This window comes from Salmo trutta, chromosome 1 (genome assembly GCF_901001165.1).
Source record: "Salmo trutta chromosome 1, fSalTru1.1, whole genome shotgun sequence".
Classification (NCBI taxonomy): domain Eukaryota; kingdom Metazoa; phylum Chordata; class Actinopteri; order Salmoniformes; family Salmonidae; genus Salmo; species Salmo trutta.
In genome coordinates, this window is record NC_042957.1 from 76,701,252 (window position 1) to 76,713,619 (window position 12,368).

Here is a 12,368-nt window from a genome sequence, read left to right on the forward strand (position 1 = left end):
GTTAACACATTTAAATGTTTTACTCACGTCGGCCACGGAGAAGAAGAGCCCACAGTCTTTGGTAGCGGGACGTGTCGGTGGCACTGTATTGTCCTCAAAGTACGCAAAGAAGTTGTATAACTTGTCTGGGAGGAAGACGTCGATGTCCATGGCTGGTTTTCTATTTGAAATACATGATTGTCTGTAGACCCTGCCACATACGTCTCATGTTTGAGCCGTTGAAATGCGACTCCACTTTGTCTCTATACTGACACTTTGCTTGTTTGATTGCCTTACAGAGGGAATACCTACACTGTTTGTATTCGGTCATGTTTCCATTCACCTTGCCATGATTAAATGCGGTGGTACGTGCTTTCAGTTTTGCGTGAATGCTGCCATCAATCCACGGTTTCTGGTTAGGGAAGGTTTTAATAGTCACAGTTGGTACTCCTATTCACTTCCTTATAAACTCGCTCACCGAGTCAGCGTACACGTAAATGTTATTGTCTGAGGCTACCCGGAAAATATCCCATTCCACGTGATCTAAGCAATCTTGAAGCGTGGAATCTGATTGGTCAGTCCAGCATTGGATAGACCTAAGCACGGGTGCTTCCTGTTTTAGTTTCTGCCTATAGGAGGGGAGCAACAAGACAGAGTCATGGTCAGATTTGCCAAATGGAGGGCGGGGGAGGTTCTTGTCTGCATCGTGGAAGTTAGAGTAGCAGTGGTCGAGAGTGTTACTCGCTTGTGTACTGAAATCGATATTTTGCTAGAATTTAGGTAGCGTTGTTCTCAGATTAGCTTTGTTAAAATCCCCAGCTACAATAAATGCAGCCTCAGTTTCAAGCGGATACCAATATATGGTTTCAAGTTTGCATAAGTTCCAGTGAAGTTCCTTGATGGCCGTCTTGGTATCCGCTTGCGGGGGATATACACGACTGTGACGACAGGAGAGTTTTCTTGGGAGATAATTCTAGGTCAGGATAATACATTTGATTGTGAGGAATTCTAGGTCAGGTGAACAAAAGGACTTGAGTTATTTTATGTTGTTACAATTACACCATGAGTCGTTAATCATGAAACATACACCCCGCACTTCTTCTTACCAGAGAGATGTTTGTTCCTGTCGGCGCCATGCACTGAAAATCTCGTTGGCTGTACGGACTCCGACAACATGTCCCCAGCTAGCCATTTCTCCGTGAAACACTATGTAACGTGAATCGTACAAAGGGGACCAAGGTGCAGCGTGTAAAGTGCACATATTTTACTTTAATGAAAACACTAAATCAAAACAACAAAAACGACCGTCAACAGTTCCTTCAGGTTACAAGGAACAAAACAGAAAACAACTACCCACCAAACCCAAAGGAAAAACAGGCTGCTTAAGTATGGTTCCTAATCAGAGACAACGATAGACAGCTGCCTCTGGTTAGGAACCATACTCTGCCAAACACAAAGAAATACAAAACATAGAATTCCCACCCCACACCCTGACCTAAGCACATAGAGAAACAAACCCTCTCTCTCAGGTCAGGGCGTGACATTACCCCCCCAAAGGTGCGGACTCCCGGCCGCAAACCTGAACCTATAGGGGAGGGTCCGGGTGGGCATCTATACTTGGCGGCGGCTCTGGTTTGGGGCGTAGCCCCCAAACCGCTCGCTGATCCCCCGCTTCTGTGTCGCCGGAGGAAACCGACCGTGGATCAGCGCCGGAGGCTCTCAACTGCTGACCGCCGCTGAAGACTCTGGGCTGCAGGCCGCCGCTGAAGACTCTTGGTTGCAGACCGCCGCTGAAGACTGTTGGTTGCAGACTGCCACTGAAGGCTCTGGGCTGCAGACCGCCGTTGAAGGCTCCGGGCTGCAGACCGTCGCTGAAGGCTCTGGGCTGCAGACTGCTGCTGAAGGCTCTGGGCTGCAGACCGTTGCTGGAGGCTCCGGACTGGGGAGCATCACTGGAGGCTCCGGACTGGGGAGCGTCGCTGGAGGTTCCGGACTGGGGAGCGTTGCTGGAGGGTCCAGACTGGGGAGCGTGCTGGAGGCTCCAGACTGGGGAGCGTCGCTGGAGGCTCCGGCCTGGGGAGCGTCGCTGGAGGCTCCGGGCTGAGGAGCGTCGCTGGAGGCTCCGGGATGAGGAGCGTCGCTGGAGGCTCCGGACTGGAGAGCATCTCTGTAGGTTCCGAACCGGGGACCTTCGCTGCAGGCTCCGGGCCATGGATCCTCAGTACTGGTTCCGCGCCATGGATCATCACCGGAGGCTTTGTGCCATGGATCATCGCTGGAGGCTCCGGGCCATGGATTATCACTGGAGGCTTTGTGCCATGGATCATCCCTACAGGCTCCGGGCCATGGATCATCTCTGGAGGCTTCGTGCCATGGATCATCCCTACAGGCTCCGGGCCATAGATCATCACTGGAGGCTTTGTGCCATGGATTATCACTACAGGCTCCGGGCCATGGATCATCACTGGAGGCTTCGTGCCATGGATTATCACTGGAGGCTTCGGACTATTGATCATCACTGGAGGCTTCCTACGGGGAGCTGGAACCGGTCTCACCGGACTGGGGAGACGCACTGAGGACTGAGTGCTCAAAGCAGGCACCGGCATTACTGGGCTATTAAGGCGAACTGGAGGGAGAGTGTGGGAAGCAGGCACAGGACTTCCTGGATTCTGGAGGCGCACTGGAGGGAGAGCGCGAGGAGCAGGCACTGGACGTACTGGATTATGGAGGCGTACCGGAGAGAGAGTGCGAGAAGCAGGCACATGCTCACCACAATAAGCACGGGGAGTTGGCTCAGGGCTCACACCTGGCCCAGCCAAACTACCCGTGTGCCCCCCCCAAAAAATGGGGCTGGGGCTGCCTCTCGTTCTTACCCGGTAGGCTCCGATATCTGTCAATGACTTGCCCCCAAGTCCAGTTTCTCCTCTCCATCCATTCCATGTGTGACCAGGTGTCCATCTCTGCCTGGGCACGCCGCTTGATCCAGTCATGGTGGGTAGTTCTGTAACGGTGGTCGTACAAAGGGGACCAAGGTGCAGCGTGTAAAGTGCTCATATTTTACTTTAGTGAAAACACTAAATCAAAACAACAAAACGACCGTCAACAGTTCCATCAGGTTACAAGGAACAAAACAGAAAACAACTACCCACCAAACCCAAAGGAAAAACAGGCTGCTTAAGTATGCTTCCTAATCAGAGACAACGATAGACAGCTGCCTCTGGTTAGGAACCATACTCTGCCAAAAACAAAGAAATACAAAACATAGAATGCCCACCCCACACCCTGACCTAACCACATAGAGAAACAAACCCTCTCTCTCAGGTCAGGGCGTGACACACTATGTTACCATCCAGGATATCTCTTTGGAAAGCAACTCTTGCCCTAATTTCATCAACTTTGTTAACTAGGGAGTGGACATTAGTGAGTAATATACTCGAAAGTAGTGGGAGGTGTGAGTGCATCCAAAGCCTCACTAGAAGACCTCTCCGGCACCATCTCCTCCGACGGCGTTGGTTTGAGTCGGAATCTGGAATCAGTTCAAATGCCTTGGGAGGTGCAGACAAAGGATCCACTTTGGGAAAGTCGTATTCCTAGTCGTGGTGCTGGTTGTGCTGGTAAGTTGACGTCTCTCTGATATCCAATAGTTCTTCCTGGCTGTATGTAATTACGGTTTTCTGAGCTAACAATGTAAGAAATAATACGTAAAAAAAAACTAAATACTTCACAGTTTCCTGAGGACTTGAAGCGAAGCTGCCATCTCTATCGGCACCATCTTGCTACAGAAGAGACAATAGATTAATGACCAATGACCATGATCCAGTTATTAATCACAATACATGAATGACCACGAAGCAGTTCTTTTTATTTGAACATTGATCAAAGTGTTTTGTATAGAAATGTAGTTGCTAGTTGTTTAACTAAATGTGTTGCTAGTTTCTCTTAAGGATCAGGCCCTTCTTTTCAATTTCCTGCCTAAAATGACAAACCCAAATCTAACTGCCTGTATCTCAGGGCCTGAAGCAAGGATATGCATATTCTTGATACCTTTTGAAAGGAAACACTTTGAAGTTTGTGGAAATGTGAAATTAATGCAGGAGAACATAACACAATAGATCTGGTAAAAGATAATACAATAAATTATCTTTGAGATGAAAAAGAAAAAAAGCCACACATTCAGCTAGGAAGCTGGAGATAATTTAGATGGTGTCCACAAGAGGGCAACAGTGAATGTGCAAAGCTTCAGACTGATAACTTCAAGACTGAGCAAGCTACATGACATTTAATATGGCACTGAAGAAGAAGGCTGACGTTCTACGTGTCCCCAACCGATTGTGTTTTTTTGTTTGTTAATTTGCGTTGTTTGTAACTTATTTTTTAACTTATTTTGTACATAATGTTGCCGCTACCGTCTCTTATGACCGAAAATAACTTCTGGACATCAGGAACGTGATTACTCACCACGGACTGGCAGAATCCTTTTTTTCCTATAACTTTTTTAGGATAGCATTCGGAATTTTGGATGAAAAGCGTGCCCAAAGTAAACTGCCTGCTATTCAGGCCCAGAAGCTAGGATATGGATATAATTGGTAGATTTTGATAGAAAACACTCTAAAGTTTCCACAACTGTTAAAATAATGTCTGTGAGTATAACAGAACTGATATGGCAGGCGACAACCTGAGGAAAATCCATCCAGGAAGTGCCATTATTTTGAAATGGCAGTTTTTCCAATGAAAGCCTAGCCACCATTTAAAGGGATAGGACCCAGATTCCATTCCCTATGGCTTCCACTAGTTGTGAACAGTCTTTAGACATTGTTTCAGGCTTTTATTCTGAAAAATGAGGGAGAATGAACACATTGAGTCAGTGGGTAGCGGGATGTCCGCAGAGCTGGTTCCTGTGCGCGACGAGAGCGCCCCTTTCTTTTTTTTATTTTATATTGACAACGCTATTGTCCGGTTGAAATATTATGGGGCCAGAGGGCGGGCTGCCTTCCGAGAATTCGTAGGCGATCGAATTAACCTCCACTTTCTTCTATTCTGCAAACGTGCAATCTTTGGAGAATAAAATCGATGACCTACATGGAAGATTAAACTACAAATAGGACATTCAAAACTGTAATAGTCGTGGCTGAACGACGACACTATCAACATACAGCTGGCTGGTTATACGCTGTACCGGCATGATAGAACAGCGGTATCTGGTAAGACGAGGGGCAGCGGGACTATGTATTTTTTTAAATAACAGCCAGTGTACGATATCTAAGGAAGTCTCGAGCTATTGCTTGACTGAGTATCTCATGATAAGCTGTAGACCACACTATCTACCTAGAGAGTTTTCATCTGTATTTTTCGTAGCTATTTGCATTCCACCACAGACTGAGGCTGGCACTAACACATCATTGTATTCCGCTAAAAGCAAAAATGAAAATGCTCACCCAGAGGCGGCGCTCCTAGTATTGATTGATTGAAGACAGCCTTCAACACTGCTAGCACACACTATGAAAACCTGGTGATGCCATTCGGTCTGACCAATGCTCCTGCTGTGTTCAGGCCTTGGTTAAGGATGTTTTCCGTGACATGTTGAACCGGTTCGTGTTCGTCTTTTCCCACTCGGCTGAAGAACACGTTCTCCACGTCCGACAGGTCCTCCAGAATCTCATGAAGAACCAGCTTTTTGTCAAAGCCAAAACATGTGAATCCCATCGCTCCACCATCTCCTTCCTACGTTATCGCTGCTGGGACTGTGCAGATGGATCCCAGAAAGGTGAGAGCACCCACCTCTTCCAAGGTCCCGTTCACATGGTCCCCAGCTGCTGACTGGGCGTTCCTGGACATTAAGCACCTCTTCACCAAAGCTCCCATATTGATCCAACCGGATCCGTCCCGTCAGCTCGTGGTGGAGGTAGACGCCTCGGATGCGAGAGTGGTGGCCGTCCTGTCCCAGTATTCTGCCCTGGACCTTAAGCTACATCCCTGCGCATTCCTCTCCCATCGTCTTAACGCCACAGAGGGGAATTATGATGTGGGAAATCGAGAACTACACACAGTGAAGATGGCACTGGAGGAGTGGGGACACTGGTTAGAGGGGGCAGAACTTCCATTGATAGTGTGGACGGACCACAAGAACCTGGAATATTATCGCATTGCCAAGCGTCTTAACTCCAGGCAAGCTCAATGGGCCGGTTCAAATTCACCATCTCCTGGACACACTTTCATGCCGCTATAGCCCCGCATCTACACCCTCGGACCCAGAGACCATACTTCCAACCTCAGATGCTGCCCGCTCCCCTGTCCTGAAAGGGGCTCATTCCTCCAGACTTGCCTGTCACCCTGGTTCCCGTCGGACCCTGGCCTTTGTGCGACAACGCTTTTGGCGGCCCACCATGCTCCCTGACGTCTCTGCGTTCGTCGTCGCCTTCACCGCCAGTGCTCAGAACAAGACTGATCCCGAGCATGTCTGCAGTGTACCTTACGGACTCTGCCATGGATTACTGACCTCTGCCTGCCCTTGACCTGTCATTCGCCTGCCCTCTGTTTTTGTTAAAAATGTTTGTTATTCTGAACTGTCTGCATCTGGGTCTTATCCTGAGGTCTGATAACTACAGCCCCAGAGTAATAATGTCATTATAGAGGCATGTCACAGGGCTCTAAAGAGGACTACAGCCCCAGAGTAATAATGTCATTATAGAGGCATGTCACAGGGCTCTGAAGAGAACTACAGCCCCAGAGTAATAATGTCATTATAGAGGCATGTCACAGGGCTCTGAAGAGAACTACAGCCCCAGAGTAATAATGTCATTATAGAGGCATGTCACAGGGCTCTAAAGAGGACTACAGCCCCAGAGTAATAATGTCATTATAGAGGCATGTCACAGGGCTCTGAAGAGAACTACAGCCCCAGAGTAATAATGTCATTATAGAGGCATGTCACAGGGCTCTGAAGAGGACTACAGTCCCAGAGTAATAATAATAATAGTAATAATAGTGTCAACAGCACAACTACAGAATTCAATAAATTAAAACAAAAATGAAGTACTGTACTCCAACTGATATTTCATTACAATCTGCAAATATTTTAGTGAGACTCATGTATCTTCTGAAATCTATTACGTCCAAACAGGTCTTTCATTTAAATTGTCTTTTTCATAGACGACATTTCTCTTTCAGGAACTGAAAGAGAGACATGTAAAAACAGACTTTCACAAGCTGTTTAACATACAGTGTGATTGTGCTGTACAAACAGGATGCTGCTCCTTCGATGCATTCAGACATCAACTGTGATGGTTAGACAACACGTTGCAGCTCTGCATTCATTTCTTCATTGTCTGTGGGACATTTTATAGTTTCTTTACTTTTGCAACCAAACTAACCATTAAATATTTACTCCTGTAACCTTGAGATACAATTCAACTGCAGGGTGAAAGGTCAGACCATTGGAACAACCAAAAGGTATGAACTGCTGTTAGTTACCAAGGAGGAACCCATCTGACAAACAACAACAACAAGTAAGACTCCATACTGTTTGCCGTATTCCCAAGGATGTTACAATATCAAACCAACGTTTTACAGATATCAACCGGAACCAAACTATTCTGACAATTATCTCAGTAGATTTGACTGACGTTCGGAGAGATGAGAGCTATGTTTTCCCACCCTGCCGTCCTGTTCCTGTGGATTCAGTGTACTAGTGGATGGATGCATCCTAAATGCCAGATTTATGACAGTGGTGATGACTTGGGAGACTTTCCCACCTGGTCCTGCAACTACCTACCTCGTCATGCAGAACATTACACTGCTGCCTGTAAATATGTCACAGCCATCGAGGAGGATCTACTTGGACTTCCCCCTAATATCAATACCTTCTGCATATCTATGGCAAATGGCGAAAATAGATCCATGTCTCTGGGTTTTTTCTCTCAGTTTCAGGATCTGGAGTACCTGTACATTAAGGGCTGTTTTACTCAAATCCTTCCATCTGGGAAAAGCCACCTTCCAAATCTGCAGTATTTACATTTGGATGGAATGGGCTCTGGGTGCTGTGATTGTCATATTGGGCCTCATACATTCAGAGATCTAGTCAAGCTGAGTAATTTGACCGTATGGGGTTATAGACTATCAGCAATGGCCCCAGATGTTTTCCATGGCATGACTCATTTACAAAGTCTCATCATTAGTGAACCCTGTGTAGATGATTTGTCAGAGATACTATGCAGAATAATGAATATAAAGTCACTTATAAAGCTAAATATAGAAGCACCAGAGATACAATCGTTAAACCAATCAAACTGCTCCATCTTAAATACCAACGAAAGCATGAAACCTGTTTTTAACAATCTAGCAATCTCTGACTTATTATTTGGTGAAATAACACATATAGAGGAAGGTTCACTGGCTTGGCTCCAGAACCTCACAGGATTATCTGGGGCTTTCAGCCAGGAAGTCCTACTGCGTCTTCCCCTGTCTGGGATTCAGCAAATCCAGTACTTCAGTTGCTCTGGTAGCAATGAAATAGATATTGAAAGTATCTGTAGTGTAGTGTTTTTGCTTTCAATCAAGAAAATATATTTTCACAATGCCAATATAAGCAGCCTCTCTATGTCCAGTGTTGAATTGTGCATTGGGCTAGAATATATGTATTTACATAGATCTGACTATTTCCTTTCTACTCCATATTTGGAATGGCATTTTATTTCCGGTCTCAAAAACCTTATTCAATTAACAATAAATGGCCTGAAAGATAACAGACTTGATATTTGCTCCTTCCAAAAACAACCAATAAAATGGTTAAAAAAATTGACTTTAGGGTTGAACGAGCTACAAATGCTTTTTGCTAAACAATTTAGCTGTCTTGCTAACCTGCAGTATTTGGATTTAGCAGATAATTTAATTTCAAACATTGAAGACTTTGCTTTCCTGGGACTGACAAATCTGGAATCCTTAGACATTGGAATAAATAATATTACACAGATAAATACAAACACATTTTTTGGTTTACAACTGACAAAACTGACTTTAAGGTTGAACAAGCTACACATGCTTTTTGCTAAACAATTTAGCTTTCTTGTTAAGCTGCAGTATCTGGACTTAACACATAATTTAATTTCAAACATTGAAGACTTTGCTTTCCTGGGATTGACAAATCTGGAGTCCTTAGACATTACAAGAAATAAGATAACACAGATAAATGCAAACACATTTTTTGGTTTACATAGTTTGACATGGTTAGACCTCAGGAACAATCCACTTATTCACAACATTGAGGCGATGTCTTTCACACACCTCACGTCTCTAAGACAAGTGTTTCTCGGGCAATTTAACAATCCACTAACAGAACCTGTGATCAAGCTGAATCTGACACTTATATTTGGTGGCATTCTGAGTCAGCTGACCCATCTGTACATTAGTTCAGCTATGAGGCCAATGCAACTGATTATCGGCAGTAACATCACATCTAAACAGAACCTGAGTCTCCAGCTCAAAGGCCAGACGGTGTCATTTCAGGACTGTGACAGACCCTTCTTTCAGTCTGTAACCCATCTTCATGCTGATGCTGAAGAATTCCTTTGTGGATCTGAATTCATGGGAAAGTACTTCACGTCTGTGGAGACATTTGACTACAGATCTAAGCTTTCAGCTAAAAGTGTTGATTTAACATCAATTAATCAGCTGATTCACCTGAGGAAACTGACTCTACATCAGGTGGATCTTTTAATACAGCGTTCTGCCGACAGCATTTTTCACAACCTGACCAAACTGGAGTTTCTGGAACTTGACAACTGCAAGATTTATTCTTTGGAGGGAAGTTTAACTAAAGACTTTAAATCCTTGAAAACATTGTATTTGTGTATCGAGAACATTTATAATGTCTTCTACAGCTTTATTGAACCTCTCTCTAGCCTTAAGTATTTGATACTTCCTCAGATCCAGATCTTTTGCAGTTGTGACAATGCTTGGCTCATTACATGGGCCAAAGGGTACAGGCAGGTTGAAGTGATCATGTTTACTCCGTATACTAATCCCGTTATGTCTGCTTTGGAGGACTTGATATGCTTGTCGGACAATGGAATAGACACACCTAATTTTGTCAAGTACACAGAAGCCAACTGCACAACAGATGTGGGCTTTGTGCTCTTTGCTGCGACTGGCCTGGGAGTCCTGTTCTTCATGCTGGTGGTGTTGGTCCATAACCTGGCCGGCCCCTACCTCCTCCCCCTCTACCACATCACCTTTGGCTGGCTGTCGGAGGCCATGCGATCCAACACCAGGGGGCGCTACCACTATGATGCGTTTGTCTCCTATAGCGGGAAGGACGAAAGTTGGGTGGTGGAGGAGCTGCTTCCCAATCTGGAGCAGAGGGGTCCTCCTTTCCTGCGCCTCTGTCTGCACAGCAGGGACTTCCAGCTGGGGAAGGACATTGTGGAGAACATCACAGACAGCCTTTACCTGAGCCGCCACACCCTCTGCCTAGTCAGCCGCCACTACCTGCGCAGTAACTGGTGCTCCCTGGAGATGAAGCTGGCCACCTCCAGGCTGCAGGTGGAGCAAAGGGACATCCTCCTCCTGGTCTTCCTGGAGAAGATCCCCCCTCGCCGGCTTTCTGCCCACCACAGGCTGGCTCGCCTGGTGAAGACCAGGACTTATCTGGACTGGCCCCAGGACTCCGATCAGCACCAGGCATTCTGGGACAGACTGTGGGCTAAACTGTCTGAAGCGTGAGATCAGAGGTTGATGTAGGACCTTGTGGACCGAAATGTGACATCAGAGGTTGATATAGGACCTTGTGGACTGGAGCTTGAGATCAGAGGTTGATGTAAGACCTTGTGGACTGGAGCTTGAGATCAGAGGTTGATGTAAGACCTTGTGGACCGAAATGTGACATCAGAGGTTGATATTGGACCTTGTGGACTGGAGCTTGAGATCAGAGGTTGATGTAAGACCTTGTGGACTGGAGCTTGAGATCAGAGGTTGATGTAGAACCTTGTGGACTGAAATGTGAGATCAGAGGTTGATGTAGAACCTTGTGCTAATGAAGATGTAATGTTGACACATATGTTGAGGTATTGAATTTGTTGTTAGAAGTCCTCCGTACAAAATGTCTTCCAGAATTTGAGATGTGTTTGGACAATTCTGAGTCATTTTAAATGCTCTGTACTTACTCTGATTAATCTTCAACTACTTATATGTATATATATTCCTATTTAAATTACTTAGAAATAATCCTATTTAAATTACTTAAAAATAATCCTATTTAAATTACTTAAACATAATCCTATTTAAATTACTTAGAAATAATCCAATTTATATTACTTAAAAAGAACCCTTTTTATATTATTTAAAAATAATAAGATTTAAATTTCCTAGAAAACTTACTTCCACGAATTTTATGAGATCCTTTTTGTATTTTGTATCATCTATTTGCTAACACATATCTTTGCTTGTATATTTCTTGCTGAGAGTAACTGAAAAAGGGTGTGAACGACAATACATGAATGACCAATGACCATGAAACAGTTATCAATGACAATACATGAATGACCATGAAGCAGTTGTTAATGACAATACGTGAATGACCACAAAGCAGTTCTTTTTATTTAAATATTGATCAAAGAGCTTTGTATAGAAATATCATTTTCAGTTGTTTAACTAAATGTAGTTGATAGTTGTTTAACTAAATAAAGTTGCTAGTTGTTTAACTAAAAGTAGTTGCTAGGTGTTTAACTCAATGTAGTTGCTAGTTGTTTAACTAAATCTAGTTGCTCTTTGTTTAACTAAATGTGATGTTAGTTGTTTAACTAAATCTAGTTGCTCGCTGTTTAACTAAATCTAGTTGCTAGTTGTTTAACTAAATCTAGTTGCTAGTTGTTTAACTAAATCTAGTTGCTCGTTGTTTAACTAAATGTGTTGCTAGTTGTTTAACTAAATCTAGTTGCTCGTTGTTTAACTAAATGTTGTTGCTAGTTGTTTAACTAAATGTGATGTTAGTTGTTTAACTAAATGTGATGTTAGTTGTTTAACTAAATCTAGTTGCTCGTTGTTTAACTAAATGTGATGTTAGTTGTTTAACTAAATCTAGTTGCTAGTTGTTTAACTAAATGTGATGTTAGTTGTTTAACTAAATGTGATGTTAGTTGTTTAACTAAATCTAGTTGCTAGTTGTTTAACTAAATCTAGTTGCTAGTTGTTTAACTAAATCTAGTTGCTCGTTGTTTAACTAAATGTGTTGCTAGTTGTTTAACTAAATCTAGTTGCTAGTTGTTTAACTAAATGTTGTTGCTAGTTGTTTAACTAAATGTGATGTTAGTTGTTTAACTAAATGTGATGTTAGTTGTTTAACTAAATCTAGTTGCTCGTTGTTTAACTAAATGTGATGTTAGTTGTTTAACTAAATC

The 12,368-nt window shown here is 43.9% G+C and overlaps 1 protein-coding gene across 1 annotated transcript; it reads left to right on the forward strand.

Annotated features, from left to right (window-relative positions):
• Positions 1–7,062: 7,062 nt before the first annotated feature.
• Positions 7,063–11,225, forward strand: LOC115208092 (toll-like receptor 13). Its single transcript, XM_029775870.1, has 2 exons — positions 7,063–7,484; positions 7,591–11,225. The coding sequence occupies exon 2, from the start codon at positions 7,612–7,614 to the stop codon at positions 10,693–10,695; it is 3,084 nt and encodes a 1,027-aa protein (XP_029631730.1). The 5' UTR covers positions 7,063–7,484; positions 7,591–7,611; the 3' UTR covers positions 10,696–11,225.
• Positions 11,226–12,368: the final 1,143 nt, after the last annotated feature.